At 56.4% G+C, this 19070-nt stretch overlaps 3 protein-coding genes across 7 annotated transcripts; 2 read left to right on the plus strand and 1 right to left on the minus strand.

Annotated features, from left to right (window-relative positions):
• Positions 1-576: 576 nt before the first annotated feature.
• On the plus strand, positions 577-8791 carry ESRRA (estrogen related receptor alpha). 2 transcript variants are annotated; one of them, XM_025286610.3, is made up of 7 exons: positions 577-781; positions 2290-2626; positions 5962-6078; positions 6240-6368; positions 6767-6934; positions 7033-7302; positions 7727-8791. In XM_025286610.3, the coding sequence occupies exons 2-7, from the start codon at positions 2302-2304 to the stop codon at positions 7984-7986; spliced, it is 1269 nt and encodes a 422-aa protein (XP_025142395.2). In that variant the 5' UTR covers positions 577-781; positions 2290-2301; the 3' UTR covers positions 7987-8791. The 2 variants fall into 2 exon arrangements, with proteins under 2 accessions (XP_025142395.2, XP_025142396.2); XM_025286611.3 differs by lacking the exon at positions 577-781 and adding an exon at positions 1570-1990.
• Positions 8737-10209, minus strand: TRMT112 (tRNA methyltransferase activator subunit 11-2). 4 transcript variants are annotated; one of them, XM_044943656.2, is made up of 4 exons: positions 9689-10046; positions 9367-9468; positions 9104-9193; positions 8737-9016 (listed from the first exon to the last, which is right to left on the minus strand). In XM_044943656.2, the coding sequence occupies exons 1-4, from the start codon at positions 9815-9817 to the stop codon at positions 8909-8911; spliced, it is 429 nt and encodes a 142-aa protein (XP_044799591.2). In that variant the 5' UTR covers positions 9818-10046; the 3' UTR covers positions 8737-8908. The 4 variants fall into 4 exon arrangements, with proteins under 4 accessions (XP_044799591.2, XP_044799592.2, XP_006050951.2 ...); XM_044943657.2 differs by having other exon boundaries at positions 9752-10040; XM_006050889.4 differs by having other exon boundaries at positions 9555-9697.
• PRDX5 (peroxiredoxin 5) lies at positions 10209-13317 on the plus strand. The gene is made up of 6 exons (XM_006050891.3): positions 10209-10519; positions 11716-11850; positions 12538-12669; positions 12741-12779; positions 12905-12966; positions 13077-13317. Exons 1-6 carry the CDS (start codon positions 10334-10336, stop codon positions 13180-13182), a joined length of 660 nt encoding a protein of 219 aa, XP_006050953.1. The 5' UTR covers positions 10209-10333; the 3' UTR covers positions 13183-13317.
• The last annotated feature ends 5753 nt before the right edge of the window (positions 13318-19070 follow it).

Here is a 19070-nt window from a genome sequence, read left to right on the forward strand (position 1 = left end):
CAGGACTCGAAATCCAGGACTTATTTCATGTCTTAGGTCAGCTTCTCCCACTCTGGGTTCAGCAGCTTTGCGGGAATATGGGGTGTGCAGTGCCAGTGCCCGTTTGTGTTATCTTGGGGGAAAGGGGAAAAAGAAAGGGGTAGCACCTCCCTTCTAACTTAGGCGCGCTAGACCCCGCCTTTCATGCATATGCAGATACACCAGTCTCGGCGCTCGCCCCGCCCCCTATTTACATATGTATGAAGTCTCCCCCCTCAACGACCTCTCGCGAACAGCGCGCCCCGCCTCTCCCTTTACGTAAGAAGGCTCCTGGCCCCACCCCTTCCCCGGAGCCTCTCCGCGTCTCCTCTGGACACGCCCCTTCGGCCGCCTCCTACGCAAGCAAGTGCGCCGCCAGAGCTCGGCGGCGGCGCAGCCCGGACTTGCGCGGAGGCCAGCCCGCCGGCTTCGCCGGCCCCGCCCCGGCACGTCCCGGCGCGCAGGCGCTGCCCGCCCCACTTGCCTGATTAGCATAGGGCGCTGGGCCACGCCCCCTGCTTTGCATGCGCACGGCCAGCCCCGCCCCCGCTGTCAGCTGGAGGAAGCGGAGTAGGAAGCGGCCGCGATGTCCTTTTGTGTCCTACAAGCCGCCGGCGGCGCCGCCGAGTGAGGGGACGCGGTGCGGCGGGGCGGCGCGGCCCGAGGAGGCGGCGGAGGAGGGGCCGCGCGCGGCCCCCGGCTCACCCGGCGCTCCGGGCCGCTCGGCCCCCATGCCTGCCCGCCCGCCCTGCCGGAGCCCCAGGTCCGGGGGCGGAGGGGAGCGCCGCTGGGGGGTGGGCGGGCGGGCGGGGCTCGGGGGCCATGTGCGAGCGCGGCTGGGAGGCGGGCGGGGGGCGGGTTCCAGGCGGGGTCCGACTCTGGGTCCGGCCCAGGTCACGGTCGGCACCCGGTCGAAAGCCAGACGGGGTCAGGGTGCGGGCGGGATCTGGCGTCCAGGGCTTAAGGCGCCGGCCCGAGACCCGGGGCCAGTTCTGACTCGGGCTGCGGGTTCTGGCCAGGGTCGGGCTTGGGCTTCGGATCCAATCCCAGGGCAGGGTTCAATCCGGCACCTGGAGCATGCCGGAGTCCCGGGGGCGGGCCAGGGTGGAAGGTGGGAAGAGTTCCCGGTCGGGGAAGGGGCTTTGAAGACCACGTGGGGGCGCTCGAAGGGGCCTCGGGCCACCCTTCTCTCTGGGTCAAAGGTCATCGCACTGGCTGGGGAGAGCTTCCTCCTCCTTGGCGCTCCCCCATTACTTCCTGATAACCTGATAGAGGGCCCCCGCGGGCGGAGGGGGAGGGGAGACGCAGTAACTTTAGGCAACTTCCCGTAGGTGTGCGCAGGTTGGGGGGGCGGGCTGGGTGCCCCGTGGTGTAGGATTCTGCGGCAGCAGGAGTGTAAGAGCGAATGTGCGGAAGAGTGTGCAAGGAGGTGGAGCCGCGCCAGCGGGTGTGCCTGGGGCCAGAGGGGAAGATGTGTCAGGTGTGAGAGGTTCTGAATGTCTTTCCATAAGGGTCTATGCCTGTGTGGGGGGGGAGGGGCGGGGCGGGGATCATGATGAGAGTGTAAGTGTATTTGTGAGCGAGAGTGTGATTATGAGCCTTGAGCGTGACTTTGTTATGTAGTATGCACTTTAGGAGTGTGTGAAGGCAAATGGGAGCATGAGTAAGAGCTGGGGTTTGAGAAGGCCATGTGAGTGTGAACCTGCTCAGTAGAGTGTGACCGTGTGTGAGCATATGAGGGTGTGTGTGCAGGTGAGGACATCTGGAGACCCAAGTGAGTGGGAGGGTGAGGGTATACACACACCTGTGTGAGCACATGGACTGCCCTTTGGTGTGTATGTCTCTGTTTTGGCTCTTGAGTGGAGGATCCCCAGGTGTGGGGGGACTGCTGAGATCGCCAGCATCTGGAGAAAACTGAGAGATATCCCACTCTTGGCTGAGGATTCCAGATAGGGTTGAAGGGTGCTTAGGGGTAAGGTTTCCCTATTGCCTGGCCTCGGTGGGGTAGGGGTTTTCCAAACCTCCTGTAGGTTCCCATGTGGGAGACCTGCTGTCAGTTACTGGCCCTGGAGGCTCTGGAGACTCTGTTCCTATGGCAACAGCTGGGGGGGGCCCTCTTCATGGGCAGCCTTCCTTGGACTCTGTCCCCCCTCCACCCTCTGGCGAGGCCTGGAAGCCTGCCTAGGCCTGGGGTTGGGCAACCAGGGTGACAGGGTGTCTCCATCCCCCATCCCAGCTCCTCCCTGTGACCTGACGGGTCTCTTCCCGCAGGTGACCAGCGCCATGTCCAGCCAGGTGGTGGGCATTGAGCCTCTCTACATCAAGGCAGAGCCAGCCAGCCCTGACAGCCCAAAGGGTTCCTCGGAGACTGAGACTGAGCCCCCTGTGGCTCTGGCTCCTGGCCCAGCTCCCACCCGCTGCCTCCCAGGCCACAAGGAAGAGGAGGATGGGGATGGGGCTGGGCCTGGCGAGCAGGGTGGTGGGAAGCTGGTGCTCAGCTCCCTGCCCAAACGCCTCTGCCTGGTCTGTGGGGATGTGGCCTCCGGCTACCACTATGGTGTGGCATCCTGTGAGGCCTGCAAAGCCTTCTTCAAGAGGACCATCCAGGGTGAGCCCCCACCCCGTTCCTGTGCCCTTTGCTCTCTGGGCTTGGAGCTGCCTAACTGCTGCACTGCTGAGTGCCGTGGTACCACTTGGGGTTGGCAGCCTGGCCCAGGTCCTCCTATGTCCCAGGAATGCCCTTTCCCTTAAGAGTTAAATAAAGCCGCCAGGACGTGTTGATGGATTGGATGTGGGATGTGAGAGCGGGACTCAGGATGCCTCCTAGTTTTCTGGTACCCAGGCCAGCACCTTCCACAGCAACCCCTGCCTGCTTCTAAGCTTGAGTCTTCTGGCCGCTGCTATCCTCTCCCCAGCAGAGAACATGCCCTTTTTTGTGTTGATTTCCTGAAGCAGCCCCAGCACAAGGCGGGTTTTTATGGTTAACTGAGAGGGGACTACATCATATTTCAGCATCTACCTTTAACAAGACTTAGGCAGGGAATTCCCTGGCAGTCCAGTGGTTAGGACTTCTCGCTCTTACTGCCAAGAGCCCAGGTTCAAACCCTGGTCAGGGAACTAAGATCCCAGAAGCCACATGGTGTGGTCAGGGGAAAAAAAAAAAAAAAAAACAACGATTATTAGGCATCCCTGCCAATAGTACTCAGTGAATTTTTCCACTCAGCATATCAAAATATGAGTGAGCAAGATGGCGATGTAAGAAGCATTATTTGGGATGTACCTGTTACTTATATTTTTATATAAACCATTGGTTACTTTGGGGCTATAATACGTAGGCTTTTTCAGAGTGTTTCTTGACTGTCAGGCACCGTGCCCTATTACATTTAAGCTCTGTTACCCCCCACAGCAGTCTCTAAGGTACTAGCATGATTATAACTGAGGCCCAGAGAGGTTTTCAAAACTTGGTTCAGGTCCCATGGGTAGAAAATGGCAGCAACAAGATTTGAACTTGGGTCGATTGAGGTCCAGAGCTAAGCTCGTAAAGGCCAGACTGTTGCCTCTGCTTATTACAAATAACTCCGGGCAGATGCCTCATGGCCGGTTGTGACATTCTAGCAAGTTTTGACTTGGCTGAGACCCACTGGCCTAAAAGCTTTGTTCCCTTCTGGCCCTGCAGACCTGAGCCAACAGGTCTGGGTTCAGATGTCTCGTACCCACCCTGGAACACTTGGTTCTCTGTTGACAAGTATTTGTCGAGCATTAGCCATACACAGTGATCATTGTGGAGTATCTAGGTGCTGGAGCCTGCTAAATGTCTTACCTCGATTATCGCATTTTGTTCTCACAACCCACCTTTGTAGGAAGTAGTTTTTAATCATCCCAGTGTTACAGATGGGAAAACTGAGGGTCGAGGGCGTAGCTGTGGGGCTTGCCCAAGGTCACCCACTTGGTAAGTGGCAGCCTCCAGAATCCTCACTCTCCATGAACTTGTGCTCTGCTGCCCTGGCCACTGTTCCAGGTGTGGGGACACAGCTGGGACTAAGGATCACTCCTGTCCTCAGTTTACATCCCAGCAGAGGAGGAGAGAAAACAGTGAACTGAACACAGTTGTTATTAACAGCTGTGGTAAGTGCTGGGGGGTCAGGAGCAGGATGAGCCAGGAAACCTGGCTGGGCCTGAGATGCTGGAGGGCCTCCCTGAGGAGGCGTCTTAAGCTGAAGAAGCCCAGGTAGGGTGGAGGAGAGAGCAGATTGTGAGGAGAAATTCACTTTGGGTATGTTGGCCGGTTGAGCCATTCAGTCCTGGGGTAGCCCAGGAGCTGGGAGGGCCACCGTGCATTCATTCAGCCAGACCCTGTTCCTAGCACTGGGCACAGTCCTGGCCCTCATGGAACTGGCACTAAAATGGGTAGACAGAACAAAGAAGATAAATATGTACAGATGTTGCATATTAAACGGTGCTAAGAGCTCACGAGAAACCATAAAGCAAGGGCAGGAAATATACAGCAGGGGCAAGTGACCAGAGGTGTCTGTGGAGGGACTCTTGGCATTCTTACCCAGTGGCTGGGAAGGCCTCCCCAGGAAGGAGAGATCTGAAGGAGGTAAGAGACCATGCACCCTGAGGCAGGGCCTGTTTGAGGAACATTGAGTTGGCCAACAGAGCTGGGCAGAGGGCAAAGGGGATGAGGTCAGAAAGGTAGCGAGGAGCTGGGATGCAGGTCTCATAGCCCATGGGATTTATCTGGAGGGTTTTTTAAATTTATTTTTAATTGGAAGATAATTGCTTTACAGTGTTGTGTTGGTTTCTGCTGTACAACAATGTGAATCTGCCATAACCATACATATATCTCCTCCTTCTTGAGCCTCCCTCCCCCACACCTGGAGGGTTTTAAGTAGGGAAGGGACATGATCTGTCTTAGAGGGTTTTTTTGGCTTTAGTTCCCTGACCAGGGATAGAGCCCAGTCCCTCAGCAGTGAAGTGTGGAGTCCTAACCACTGGACCACCAGGGAATTCCCTGTCTTAGGTTTAAGAGGATGCCTCTGTGTTGATAGTAACTGAAGGAGGCAAAGCAGCAGGAAGGGAGGTGAGAGTAACTCTGGTCAAGGGTAGAAACAGTTGCCAGGGAAGGAAGGGGTGGGCTTCTGAACGGATTAGGAGGTAAAGCCCACCAGGACCTGTCAGTGGCTTAGATTTGGGGTGGGAGAGGAATTATAAATGTCTCTTAGGTTTCTGCTTGAGCAGCTGGACAAATGAGATTGCAGGTTTTGGAGGGGTAGGTTGGGGGCTCCATCTAGGACAAGATAAGTCTGTAGTGCCTTCTAGACATGCAGCATGCCGAGGAGGCAGTGGGATGCGTCTAGAGTTCAGACAGGTCTAGGCTAGAGGTACAGATTTGAAAGCCTGGGTGAGATCACCATGGGAATGAGTCAGAGGAGACAGGTTGGAGGGCCCTCAGGGGGTCTTCAATGGAAGGAGTGTGGGCAGATGCACAGAAGCCCTGAAATAGCAGTGACGTAGGAGGAAAACCCAGAGTGTGGTATCCTAGAAGCAAAAGAAGAAAAGTGTTTGTTTCTAGGAGGGATCAGCAGTGTTAGATGTTAGTAATAGAAGGACGAGAACTGACCACTGGATGTAGCAGTGTGGAGGCCACTGCGGCCCTTGATGAGAACAGATGAGGGTAGCACAGCCCAGAGGTGTGACTTGACCAGAGGCTGGGGCCGGATGCCACCTGACTCTCCCCTGGTCCCAGCCCCTCCCTTGCCCAGGCCAGGATTCCCAGCCCAGCTGCCTTTCCCCTCAGTGCCCCGGCTTCCCTGGCCCATTCATAGCACTCCCGCTTTCCCCAGACCTGTGCTTGCCTGGAATGGCAGGGCTCTCCCCACTGGCTAGGCCCCCTCTGGGCCCCAGGAGGCTGCCACTGGAGCCCTGCCTCTTCCCTGGCAGGGAGCATCGAGTACAGCTGTCCGGCCTCCAATGAGTGCGAGATCACCAAGAGGAGACGCAAGGCTTGCCAGGCCTGTCGCTTCACCAAGTGCCTGCGGGTGGGCATGCTCAAGGAGGGTGAGCGCTGGCGGGGGCCTGGGTGAGGCTGGGGAGCTGGGTGCATGGGGTTGTGCCAGGTGAGGCCTGGGAAGTCCTGGCTGACTGGGCTGGGCAGTTGGGCTCTGGAGAGCAGGCCAGCCCCAGCCCCGTGGACACAGCGCTGTCCTGCAATTCTCAAGGGGTACGTCTGGACCGCGTCCGTGGTGGGCGACAGAAGTACAAGCGGCGGCCAGAGGTGGACCCACTGCCCTTCCCAGGCCCCTTCCCTGCTGGAACTCTGGCAGTAGCTGGAGGCCCTCGGAAGACAGGTGAGAACGTGGTGGGGTCCTTGGGGCTCTGGGGTCAGGGTGGGCAATGTCTGTCTGATGTCATTCATACGGGATTGTAGTTATCTTGGGCGCTGGGACCCATGTCTTCATCTGTTCGTTCACACATTTCCCTTGAGAAGTATTTACAAAAATACCCTTTTCTGTGTCAGACCTCGAGCAGTACAGCTGGGAACAGGGAAGGTTTTCTAACGCTCAGAACCTGTCCACAGACAGACGCTTTCCCTAGGAGATAGTGCGGCGTTTCCCGGAGAGAGGTGTCCGAGCCAGGCTGGCCAGTGGCTATTGAGGAAGGCCACAGGGGGCTGACTCTGGGAAGATGTTTGACCTGAAGGGCTGGCAGAGGGATGAATGCGTGCCTCTTCCAACTGTCGCTACAGCCCCGGTGAACGCACTCGTGTCCCACCTGCTGGTGGTTGAACCTGAGAAGCTGTATGCCATGCCCGACCCAGCGGGCCCTGATGGACACCTCCCAGCTGTGGCCACCCTCTGTGACCTCTTTGACCGAGAGATCGTGGTCACCATCAGCTGGGCCAAGAGCATCCCAGGTAGAGGGCCCAGGCAATGTGGGGCTTCCCTGGGTAGGCTGGGCCCTGCCCAGCTCTGGTGCAGTTGCTTAGCCAACTCTGGTCCCCCTGCCCTCCAGGCTTCTCGTCGCTGTCACTGTCTGACCAGATGTCAGTACTGCAGAGCGTGTGGATGGAGGTCCTGGTGTTGGGTGTGGCCCAGCGCTCCCTCCCGCTGCAGGATGAGCTGGCCTTCGCCGAGGACCTGGTCCTGGATGAAGAGGGGGCACGAGCTGCTGGCCTGGGGGAACTGGGGGCTGCCCTGCTGCAGCTGGTGCGGCGACTGCAGGCCCTGCGGCTGGAGCGCGAGGAGTACGTTCTGCTGAAGGCCCTGGCCCTCGCCAATTCAGGTGAGTCTGGGGCTTGTACTGATGGGTTTCTCCATCAGGCGCTTTGGTTTTTAACCTGTGATGGTGGCACGCTCCCACTTTGCAGACAGGGAAAACAGGCTTAGGCAAGAACAGTGACTTGCTGAAAGTCACGAAGCCAGGCGAGGACAGGTCTAGGAAATGCATGCTGAATTCTGAGCTCTAGTGCCCGTGGTTTTGTAGACAGGTGAACCACTTAGTGGGAGGGAAGGGGAAGGGGACTGGAGGTGGCCATAGCTGAGGAAGGAGGAGTGGGCCCTGGCTCATGGGCAGGAGCAGCGAGTAGTGCTTCAGCAAATCTTGGTGTGGCTCCTCCTTGGGCCCCCACCTGGCAGTGCCCAGGTCGATGTGGCTCTGCCCCTTCTGGAGATGGCCCACATCAACAGTCTGTCATCTTGCCTTGCAGACTCTGTGCACATTGAAGATGCTGAAGCAGTGGAGCAGCTGCGAGAAGCTCTACACGAGGCCCTGCTGGAGTACGAAGCTGGCCGGGCGGGCCCCGGAGGGGGCGCTGAGCGGAGGCGGGCAGGCAGGCTGCTGCTCACACTACCGCTCCTTCGCCAGACAGCGGGCAAAGTGCTGGCCCATTTCTATGGGGTGAAGCTGGAGGGCAAGGTGCCCATGCACAAGCTGTTTTTGGAAATGCTCGAGGCCATGATGGACTGAGGCAAGGGGTGGGCATGGGTGGGGGTGCTGGCAGGACCCGCCCAGCATGGGGTCGGCCCCAAGAGGGCAGAGCTGGGGTCTGGGCAGTGCCACAGCCTGCTGGCAGGGCCAGGGCAACACCATCAGCCCCTGGGAGCAGGCCCTACACCCTCCCCTCCCCCCTCCTTGGGGGTGTTAGAAGCTGGGAACATGTGCGCCCAGGCTCTGGGCACAGTGCTGCCCCTCGCAAGCCATAACGTGCCCCCAGGGTGTAGGGGGCCTTGCGGAAGCCATAGGGGGCTGCAGGGGACATACGTGTGTTGGGGGGGGGGTGGTGGGCAGAAGCCTGATCTCAGGGAGGGAAGGGAGTGGAGGCCACAGTCTCCCAGTGGGTGATGCTTTTGCTGCTGCTTAATCCGACTTCCTCTCCAGAACGGAGAGGGATTTGGAGAGCAAAGGCTCCTGCTCCCTTTGCTCCTCTCTCATCATTTGCATTGGGCATTACTGCCCCCCCCTCCACCTTGAAGCAATAACTCCAAGCAGGCTCCAGCCCCTGGACCCCTGGGGTGGCCAGGGCCCCCCATCAGCTCCCACCCAGTCTCCTCAGGGGGGCAGGGAGAGCACTGCCTCTATGCCCTGCAGAGCAATAACACTATATTTATTTTTGGGTTTGGCCAGGGAGGCGCAGGGACATGGGGCAAGCCAGGGCCCAGAGCCCTTGGCTGTACAGAGACTCTATTTTAATGTATATTTGCTGCAAAGAAAAACCGCTTTTGGTTTTGAACCTTTAATGAGAAAAAAATATATATACTATCGAGCTCAAAAACACTGTGTGGTGTGTCACTGGGTCAAGGGTTAGGGATACATAGGATAGGACTAACAAACAAGATAAAGTAAACAAAGATTCACACAACCAGAGTGAAAAACCGGCGCCTGGCACAGTTTAAGTCTCAGTTTCCTCATCACTCAGCAGCATATTGGGGATGCCACGGCTGATGGGGAACACACGTCCCGACTCTGGGCATTGCAGGGTGCCCTCCAAGACCTCCACCTGCGGGAAGAGGGGACCAGAACTGAGCACTGGCAGTTGTCAGGTGTGGGTGTACAGCCAGGAGGCAAGCGATGGGCCGGTTCTCACCTCCAGCAGCACGTGGTGCATCTTTCTCAGAAATTCCTCGTTCTGCTCATACCCCTGAATCGGCTCTTTAGGCACCTGGATGAGATGCAGCTGTGGGCAAGAGGCTTAAATCATCTCGGCTTCCCAGACGCTCGCCCTGAGGCCTGGTGTAAAGGGCTGCAGTTAAGACTATCTCCGCACCCCGCCCCCCCCCGCTCCCCGAACCAGCCCCCAGCCACCCACGGTGTGCACTGGGCTGGGGAGGTGGGGAGGAGGGTCCTCACGTGGTCCGCAGCCTCCAGAAGCGCCGCCCACTCCACTTTGGGTATCATACGCACTATGAAGTCGGGGTTGAACTCCACAGGGTTGATACGGACCTCCGTGGCCTGAGGGGCGCAGAGATTTAGTTATGCAAGGACCGGATCCTGGTTCTACCCCCGCCCCCGGGAGAGGTGCCCGAGACGGCCGGTACCTGGAGACGCAGGGGGAAGCCTCGGGGCCCCACCCCCCGCACGTGCGAGCTCAGCAAGTTGTGGGTGAGCAGCCGCATGTCTACGCTGCCCGCTCCCGCACAGCCAGAACCGGAAGGAGAGTGGTCTCTCTTACATCATTTCCGGGGCTGTCCCGCTCTATCCTATTGGACACCTGGGAGGAGCGGAAACGGCGAACCTTCTGGACTTCCGGTGCTCGCTGGAGCCGAGGTCGGTTGGTATCACGCGCTGCTCCTGGAAGCATCTGGCAGGAGATTGCTACGGCGCAGGCCCAGTGGTTTTGGCTGAGCTAAACCTCAAGTTGCTACAAATCATGTACAATGTAAATCATACGTAAAACTGCTATAATGCAAAGGCCTTCGTGGAATGCAAAATAAATACGCTTTACTCCTACACAGGCGCCTGACACCACCGTCTCCTGACACTTGCTTGCGGTTAAGAAATGGAAATACTGCCCCAATCCGTAAATTACACAATCGAAACAGCGGCAACTCGGACTTTTATGCAAATAAGCTCCGCCCGCTCGCACGCGCGCCGGTGATCCACCCCTAATACCGAGCTGGTCGGAAGCCCCGCCCATTCGTGCGCCGTCCACGCCTGCGCGGTGGCGGCGCCTCGCGGGTGGCCAGGTAATCTACGGTCCCTCGTTCCACTTTTTCCCCTGTCTTTCGCAGGATTGCGTCGTAGCGCTCCGGTTCCGCCCAGCCTTCTACTTCAGCCTCGAGGCGTGGGCGGGGCTGTTCTGACTTGATGACTCGGCATGCGTCTGGGGTGGTTACGCGTCCTGGGCTGCAGACCGGGCTCGGTGGTGTCCCGGGCGACCATCGTTGAGGGTTCGTCAACGACAGCGGCGGGAGCCCGAGGGTGCCTGGAAGGAATCCTCGAGTGGACGTTTGGCGGGGTCCGAGGTTTCAGAAGCGCTGCTGTAGCCATGGCCCCGATCAAGGTGACCGCGGGCCCAGCCAGGCCTGACTTCTTTTGCCTACCCGACTCCACTTATTTCCGCACGCCCCTTCGTCCCGCTTGTCTAGGGGAGAATCACCGTCTTTATTACCTTCCCGCTGCCATAGAGCCTCCTCCCGCCGTCCGTTCCCCTTGTTTGCTTCATCAAGACCCCGGTGGCTGCAACGATGTCGCCAGTTTTAGGGGTCTCGTGCCCCATCTCCTCTAACAGTTTTCAAGGTTTTTGGGCCTTCCCCTCGTCTCCCTGCCATACCCACTCTGGGACACCTGTGATGAGTCTCCACCATTTTCAGGTGGCGTGCCATGGCTTCCCCCACCTATGGAACCATCTCCTTTACCCTTTTTAACCCCTATGCGTGCTCTTCTCCACGCCCTTCCGCTGCTTTTGTCACGTTATTGGGTATTACTCTCACTCCATCCTTTGAAACAGGTGATGTCTCTTAGAACCCTATTTTGTCTCTCCCACTGCACCCTTCTGCTGAGTTTTTCAGCCCTCTTATCTTCAGGAACCATCCCCAGCTCCTCGGGGCTCCCCCTTGCTTCACAGTCTTCTGAGATCCCCTCCTCCTACTTCATTCTACAACCCACTGCTGGGTTTCTCCAGGCTCTACCCTCACCCCTGACTTTGCTCCCTTTGTCTATTTTTTCTGGCCCGTGAAGCCCGCACACACTGCCAGGAACACTGATCCCTCCCCCTTGAAGGGAGTCCTTCTGTACTCATATCTACTGGATGTAGGGACCTGCACCCTGCCCCCCAGCCGTCCCACCTTCTGCTGCCCTCCCATTTTCTCGTCTTGAGCGTGGGACACTCAGCCGTGCCCAGTGTCCTCTCCCTCCGTGTTGTCAGGGCCCCCTCCTGCCCCTCTGTCCCACTTCTTTCCTGTAACTCGCCTTGTTTACTCAACCTCTTGTGACACCCAGAGAGGCCGTCTCTCCTTTTTTCTGTGGTCACTGACTGGCCCTTAAGAGGAATAGGGCCACCTTGAAACTTGGAGGATGTGGGGTAACCAGCTGGTCGCAGGAAAGGGACCTCTGGAAGCTCTGACAGCGGTGGACTTCCCTACTGGGTGTCAACCCTGGCTCCACGGGACCAGGCAGGGCTCCTCAGCCCTCTGTGGGCACCCCCACCCCGCCCTTGCGGCCCTGCCCCTGCCCTTTCCTTGGAGTCCTTCCTTCTAGGTTGGAGATGCCATTCCGTCGGTGGAGGTATTTGAAAAGGAGCCCGGCAACAAGGTGAACCTGGCAGAGCTGTTCAAAGGCAAGAAGGGAGTGCTGTTTGGCCTCCCTGGGGCCTTTACCCCTGGTTGTTCCAAGGTGAGGCCTGCGCTTCTGGGCTCAGCAGTTGGGATCTTGTGTGTGTGTTTGTATTGTTCACGTGTCCTGCAGAGTCCCACTTAGTCCCGCGACAGCTTGTACCAATGGGACATAGGTGATATGACAGTTAAAGAAGCATATCAGGTTTTTAAGAAATAAGTTGTGACTGTGAGTGTAGGGATGTAGGAGAAAAGGTGGTGCAACTCCTCTCATTGATCCTGCTGGGTGACGGGGCTGTGGAAGGGACTTGGGACTCGGGTAGATGAGGCGGTCCTGCTCGCGGGACATTCACGGTCTTAAGCGAGGAACACTTGAACTTGGATCCGAGCTTCTTAGTTGTTGCTGTTCAGTCGCTAAGTCGTGCCAACTCTCTGCAACCCCATGGACTGTAGCGCGCCAGGCTTCTCTGTCCAGGAGATTTTCCAGACAAGAATACTGGAGCGGGTTGCCATTTCCTTCTCCAGGGGATCTTCCTGATGCAAGGATCGAACCCGCGTTTCCTGCATTGGCAGGCGGATTCTTTACTGTTGAGCCACCAGGGAAGCAAAAAGGAACTGTGGCTTACCCAGTTCTCATTGTCTGATCAAAGGGTTCGGCGTTCGGAAATGAGGAGGGCTTGGAGACAAAGGGTGGGCTGAGGAGCAGAGGCTGTTACCCACCTGCTGACTCTCTGGTTCTCCTCCCCAGACCCACCTGCCAGGGTTCGTGGAGCAGGCTGACGCTCTGAAGGCCAAGGGGATCCAGGTGGTGGCATGTCTGACCGTTAATGATGTCTTTGTAACTGAAGAGTGGGCACGCGCCCACAAGGCAGAGGGCAAGGTGAGCTGTGGATCCTGCAGGGGATCCGGGCCAAGGTGGAGATTTTTTTGTGACTTTTGCTTTCTCCTTAGGTTCGGCTCCTGGCAGACCCCAATGGGACCTTTGGGAAGGTGAGTGCACTCCCAGCCTCCATCCTGGAAGCAGGGACTTGGAGGGAGACGGCCAGTGTGGGGAGCGGCCAGGGGACCTGGCCTGTTCCGGGCGTTCCTGACCTTTCCTCTGCTTCTCCTTTCAGGAGACAGATTTGTTACTTGATGATTCATTGCTGTTTCTCTTTGGGAATCACCGACTGAAGAGGTAAAAGTGGGAGGGTCCCCCTTGGGGGGTTCGCCTGCTACCCTGCCCGTCTCCATTGTCAGCCTCCAGGCCCAGGCTGTTTGACGTGGCCCGGCCCTTCTTTCTGGCAGGTTCTCCATGGTGATAGAGGATGGCATCGTCAAATCCCTGAACGTGGAGCCAGATGGCACAGGCCTCACCTGCAGCCTGGCTCCCAACATCCTCTCACAGCTCTAAGGCTTGGAGCCCAGATATCCTCCTCCAGCCCTTTCCTGTTTTACCGGCCCAGTCGTGCGCAGAGGGCCCCAGCCTAGTCTGTGATCACTCAGCTGAAATCTTGGCCAAATTTCTGCAATAAACACTTCTGGTTTATGTCTGTCTCCTTGGTTTTGAATTGCTGCTTTGCCCAAGGCCAGGCCTCACTGACCGTCCAGCTGTGAGGGTAGTGGGCAGAGGCTGACGTGGGGACTCATAAAGGACTCTGACTTAACTTAGGCAAGTCAGAGAAGGCTTCTTGAGGGAGGTGTCATGAAGCATCCATCTACAAGCTGAGAAAGGGCCAGTGGTCCTGCCGAGGGAGCTCCTCCGGAAGGCACTGGACTTTCCGAGTTTGGCTAGGGCCCGTGACCTTTTGCATTTGATATCTGGATGATGGCCGATCTCATTTTGACTGCAGACCTCAGGGTAGAAACTGGCCCAAGGCACCCCCCCGCCCCCCGTCACCTGGGCACACTCTCAGATTCTGCTGAACCCCTTTTGGGAGCACCCACATCCCAAGAAGGGCCCCTGGCACCTTGGGACCATCTGATGGGCAAAAAGGGCTCCATCAGCAGAACTAGTGCTGGTTCAGCCCCAGGGGTGGGAGGTGATGGGTGGTGCAGGGTCCCCGCGGGCAGAGTCTAGGTGAGCTGTGGAAGAGAGGACACGCTAGTAAGGCTGGCCCTGCGGTGAGCGTGTTGTATGTTGTCAGGGGCCGGGAGTCAGGGAGGCTGGCAGGGCTTGAGGCCTACGAGCATTCTGTCTGCAGGCCTTGCCCTTGGGTCTCTGCCTCTTGTCCTCGGGAAGCCCTGTGCTTGGAAGCAGGCTGATTATTAGGCACCAGCTGTGTTTAAGAGCTCACAGTCTAAGGGGGGGCAGATGCTTGAGATATGCTAAAAATCCTCACACGATCCTGGGCGGTGAGAACTGTTATACCACAGAGAGGTTAAACAAGTGGACCTGGCTCCTCCAGTCACGTAAGAGGAGTTTGGATTTGAGCCGGTCAGTTGGCCTCGGCGAGCTTTATAGACCCGCCCTAGGCCCCTTCAGCACCAGGCTCTAAGGGGTTCTCCCTGCCCTTCCAGGCCATCTGGGGAGCCTCAGGGCAGCTCAGAGCTGGCTAAGGCAGGCTAAGAGATCTTAGGAAAGATCAAGGAAAGGCATCTTGGAGGACACAGTCCTTGAGGCAGTGGGGCTGGCGTGCCTGGTGGCGGGAACAATGTGGCCACAGTTACAGAGGGCGGAATAGCCCGAAGGTGGTGGAGCACCTGAGTGAGGTGATGCTAGGAGAGCAGCGGGGCCTTTGAAGTGCTGTAAGCTCCTTACATTTCACCCTGCGGGCCCTTCAGACCAAAGAAGGATGTCTGTAGGGCAGTGACAGGTCAGATTCATACCTGGACTCCTCTGTGCAGGTGGAAATGGACAGGGGCAGGCGGGAGGCCGAGGAGAGGTCAGTGTGGGGCAGGATTGATGACTGAGTGTCCAGGAGGTGGGGGCTGGGACAGGGCACCTGTGGGTGTTGGAAGGGTGAGTCCAGGGGGCCACTTGGCTGGAGGTCTAAGGGGTGGGTGCTTTGGGGAGAGGAGGGCCCTCGGGAGGGGGCCAGCCTCCCTGCAGGGGTCCCAGCTGCTCAGCCTGCCCACCCACTGACCTTTGTCTTCTCAGTTCTCTTCCACAATCTGTCACCGCTCAGGAGTCCTGGGCTGGGGCAGGACAGAGGGCTGACCACCCCTCCAGCTTCCCATGCCCTTGTGACCTGTCCCCGCCAAGCCCTAGGTCGCAGTGCTGTCCTGGCTTGGATGGTAGGAAGGCCCTTTCTTTCTGGACACCATCTCTCAATTCTCTTGTCGTACAGATGAGGTCACAGAGGTGTATGTAGACGTCCCCCCACGGTCACTGTGTGCACCCTGGTGAGTGGTCTGGAGGCTCCGGGAGCCCGAGAGAGAAGTGAGCGTCGGAGCTGGCAGCTGGGCTCTCGGAGCCTGGAGTCTTCTGGCCAAGTGGGCCCCCCGCGGGCCGGCACCCTATTCCTCTTCCCAGCAGACCTCAGGCCACCCTGGCAGCTCCTCACCATCAGGGCAAGCCCAGTCTCCATCGATGCCACTCAGCTGCTTCTGTTCCTCTACTCCTGACCTCATATCTGGACAGGCTGAGGTCCAGTGAGGCCTCTGAGAGGAAGCGTCCCCTCCAGGATCCTGTTGCCACTGGCTGGGCCTTTACGGCAGGGGAGGGCTCTTCTAGGCCCGAGGTGACCCCTTTGGACAGCATGATGGGAGTTGGGTGTGGGTGGAGGTGGGCCTTCGGTCTCAGTGGCCCTGGCTGCTGGCCGTGGGGCTGGGGGTGTCTTGTGAGCTGCTCCAGGTGCAGGAGTGCTTGAGATCAACCATCTCATGGTGTGCAAATCCACCTGCCAATGCAGGGGACACGGGTTTGATTCCTGGTCCAGGAGGATCCCACATGCCGCAGGGTGACTAAGCCCCCATGCCACAACTACTCAAGCCCACCTAAATGGATGTGACCCTCCTGGGCTGTTGGTGGTCAAAGGGCCAATGTTAAAATCAGTCAACAAGACCTCCAACATTTACCTGACGTGGTGGTGGTTTAGGTGCTAAATTGTGTCCGACTCTTGTGACCCCATAGACTGTAGACTGCCAGGCCCCCCCTGTCCATGGGATTCTCCAGGCAAGAATACTACAGTGGGTTGCCATTTCCTTCTCCAGGGTATCTTCCCAACCCAGGAATTAAACCTGGGTCTCCTGCCTTGCAGGCAGATTCTTTTACCAACTGACCTACAAGGGAAGCCTGTTTACCCTAATTATTCCTTTTAATTGTACAAGTAAAGAGGCAAGTTCAGCCATCCCTGGGTACCTGTGGAGGACTGGCATATCAGTAAGTAAAATCTAGATAGTCAAGAATATTGCTCAATACCAGCGATTCTGAGCCTTTTCTGGGCCAAAAATTCCTTTGAAGTATTGCTAAAAGCAATGCCTCTTTCCTTACAAAACACACATCTGAACATGTGTGTACACACATGGACACCTACATGCTCTTTAAAAGTTTCAAGGAACCCCTATGGTCCTACCAGAATTCCAGATGAGCCCCCTCCCTGACCCGGGAAGCCTCATAGCAGAGTGGGTCACTAGACTTCGGGCTCAGACCACCTGTGCATCCTAGCCTGCTACCGAGAAGCTGGGGACCTTGGGGAGGCTATTTAGTTCTCCTTGAGCCCCATTTCTCTCATCTTTTTTTAAAGTTCGTTTATTCTTGGCCATGCCGGGTCTTTGTTGCTACTCGCAGGCTTTTCTCTAGTTGCGGCAAGCCGGGGCTGCTTTCTACTTGTGGTTCTCGGGTTTCTCACTGTGGTGGCTTCTCTTGTTGCGGAGCACGGGCTCTAGGGCGTGCAGGCTTCAGTAAGTGCGGCTTCCAGGCTCTAGAGCACAGGCTCAGTAGTTGTGGCAGCATGCGGAATCTTCCCGGACCAGGGATCGAACCTGTGTGCCCTGCATTGGCAGGCGGATTCTTAACTGCAGGACCACCAAGGAAGTCCCGACCCTACTTCCCTTATCTTTAGAGTGGAAATAATCCAACTGACCTCATAGGGTCATTGTGGGGAACACATGAGACAGTTTACGTAAAGCATTTGGTACAGTGCTTAGTACACAGTAAGTGCTCAATAAATGATTGTAAAAAGAAAAAGAACCCCTGCTCTGCACCTTGCAGCCTGCATGTTGGTAGGAAAAGAGCTGGGAGGTAGCAGAGAGGCCAAATCCCAGGCCTGTCCTTGGTGATTACTTTCTGTGGCTCCCTGGGCCTCAGTTTCCTCATCAGTATAATGGGGCTAGTGATGCTGTTACGGCAAGGCCCCCAGTATTCTCCTTAGGTTGCCCGGCACTCGAAGGCTCACTTGAAGGAGCTGGGGTGATATCTCGGGGTAATCTTTGTCATCTCTTAGAGAATCAAACCTGAGCTTCTGATATCAAGAGAGGGTTGGAGGGGGTCCCAGCATCTCTAGCCTAGAGCAGGCTTGGGCTGCAGCCGTGCAGGCACCATGGTTAGGAGCCCTGGAGGCTACTGGCCCCAGGGGAACACACCCTGCTGATCTTGGTTGGGGTTTAGCTGCACAGACATCAAGGAGTGACAGAGAACATTTATGTGTGTGTGTGTGTGTGTGTGTACTGCTGCTGCTGCTAAGTCGCTTCAGTCGTGTCCGACTCTGTGACCCCATAGACGGCAGCTCACCATGCTCTCCCATCCCTGGGATTCTCCAGGCAAGAACACTGGAGTGGATTGCCATTTCCTTCTCCAATGCATGAAAGTGAAAAGTGAAAGTGAAGTCGCTCAGTTGCGTCCGACTCTTCCCAACCCCATGGACTGCAGCCCACCAGGCTCCTCCATCCATGGGATTCTCCAGGCAAGAGTCCTGGAGTGGGGTGCCATTGCCTTCTCCTGTGTGTATGTACATGTGTGTCTATAACTTCTAGACAAGTTTGAGTAATATCTGTGTAAGTGCACAGCTTTTTTGGTGTTCACAAACATGCATATTTTCTGCTACGTTATTTTTTTCTGCTTATGTAGGATGCACTGCCTGACATGCAGGATCCTAGTTCCCTGACCAGGGACTGAACCCCTGCCCCTTGCAGAGGAAGCAAATGAGCCTGAACTACTGGACTGCCATGGAATCCCCTGCTATGTTATTAATATTAGCACCAACTCTTCCCATTTGAGCTTGGGATTTTTTTTTTTTTTAATTTAACACAGATAAGGTAACCTGCTTAACATGTGCTTTGGGAAGAAGTAAAGAAGTGCAGGGAGGGAGAGAGAAAGCTGTCTTCTCTTCAGCATCTTGGATACTGGTCCCCACTGTTTCAGCATAAACCTGACTGTGTGCTGTGCTGTGCTTAGTCGTTCAGTTGTGTCTGACTCTGCAATGTCATGGACTTAGCCCACCAACCTCCTCTGTCCCTGGGATTCTCCAGGCAAGAATACTGGAATGAGTTGCCCTGCCTTCCTCCAGGGGGTCTTCCTAACCCAGGGATTGAACACAGGTCTCCGGCATCGCAGGCAGATTCTTTACCGTCTGAGCCACCAGGGAAGCACGTTTGACTACTGTGGTTCTGAATTAGAACTAGACTTTCTTGAGAGTGATGTAAATACCAGTGACTTAATATAGAGGCTTAGCTCACAGACATGCAGAGGGAAGGTGGATAACATAGGGCTAGTAGGGCAGCTCCATGATTATTCCCAACCTGTGCGCATTCTATCTTGTTGCTCTGCCATGTTAAACAAGGGACTTCTACCTCACAATCCAAGGTGGCTGCTTGAGTTCCAGCTATCACAGTCAAAATCCAGCCAGCAGGATGGAGGAAATGGGGAACAGGAGATAAAAGTCCCCTACTAGCTGTCAACTTTAAAAAAAAATGGCAAAATGTGAGAGTTGTGAGTTAAGTTTTATTTGGGGCAAAATGAGGACTGCGGCCCAGGAGATGGTACCTCAGATAACTCTGAGAAACTGCTCCAAAGAGGTAGGAGGGAAGGACAGTATATATGTGATTCTGATGAAGGAAGAGTACATGCAATCAAACACATATTTTTTCTAGAAGGTTTCCGTTAGTCTGATGAAGCTTTCCCACTAGTCACGATAAACAGTCATCATCATGAAGGATTTTAGTGCTTTTCTAGATATGAGGAGATAGGAGAATTGGGCTCATAAAATCAGCTCCTGAAAATATCTTAACCCTCTGGAGACCTGTCCTGCCAGTATTTCCCCCCAAACACAGAGTGTCTCATTTCTGCTCTCCACCCTAAGCTCCTTTCAGGGGATGTTAAAGGCCAGCAGCTGCAGCAGCAGAGGATCGAATCCTTGAAGA

This window comes from Bubalus bubalis, chromosome 5, assembly GCF_019923935.1.
Source record: "Bubalus bubalis isolate 160015118507 breed Murrah chromosome 5, NDDB_SH_1, whole genome shotgun sequence".
Classification (NCBI taxonomy): Eukaryota; Metazoa; Chordata; class Mammalia; order Artiodactyla; family Bovidae; genus Bubalus; species Bubalus bubalis.

Bases quoted from the DNA above. Each gene is read 5' to 3' on its own strand.
- PRDX5 (XM_006050891.3), top strand. From the start codon at position 10,334: ATGCGTCTGGGGTGGTTACGCGTCCTGGGCTGCAGACCGGGCTCGGTG. The intron at 10,520-11,715 runs GTGACCGCGGGC...CCTTCCTTCTAG, and splicing joins TAGCCATGGCCCCGATCAAG to GTTGGAGATGCCATTCCGTC. The intron at 11,851-12,537 runs GTGAGGCCTGCG...TCTCCTCCCCAG, and splicing joins TTACCCCTGGTTGTTCCAAG to ACCCACCTGCCAGGGTTCGT.
- TRMT112 (XM_044943656.2), bottom strand. From the start codon at position 9,817: ATGCTTCCAGGAGCAGCGCGTGATACCAACCGACCTCGGCTCCAGCGA. The intron at 9,194-9,366 runs GTGAGGACCCTC...TCTTGCCCACAG, and splicing joins TTCTGGAGGCTGCGGACCAC to CTGCATCTCATCCAGGTGCC. The intron at 9,017-9,103 runs GTGAGAACCGGC...CTCTTCCCGCAG, and splicing joins TGCACCACGTGCTGCTGGAG to GTGGAGGTCTTGGAGGGCAC.
- ESRRA (XM_025286610.3), top strand. From the start codon at position 2,302: ATGTCCAGCCAGGTGGTGGGCATTGAGCCTCTCTACATCAAGGCAGAG. The intron at 6,369-6,766 runs GTGAGAACGTGG...CTGTCGCTACAG, and splicing joins TGGAGGCCCTCGGAAGACAG to CCCCGGTGAACGCACTCGTG. The intron at 6,935-7,032 runs GTAGAGGGCCCA...CCTGCCCTCCAG, and splicing joins CTGGGCCAAGAGCATCCCAG to GCTTCTCGTCGCTGTCACTG.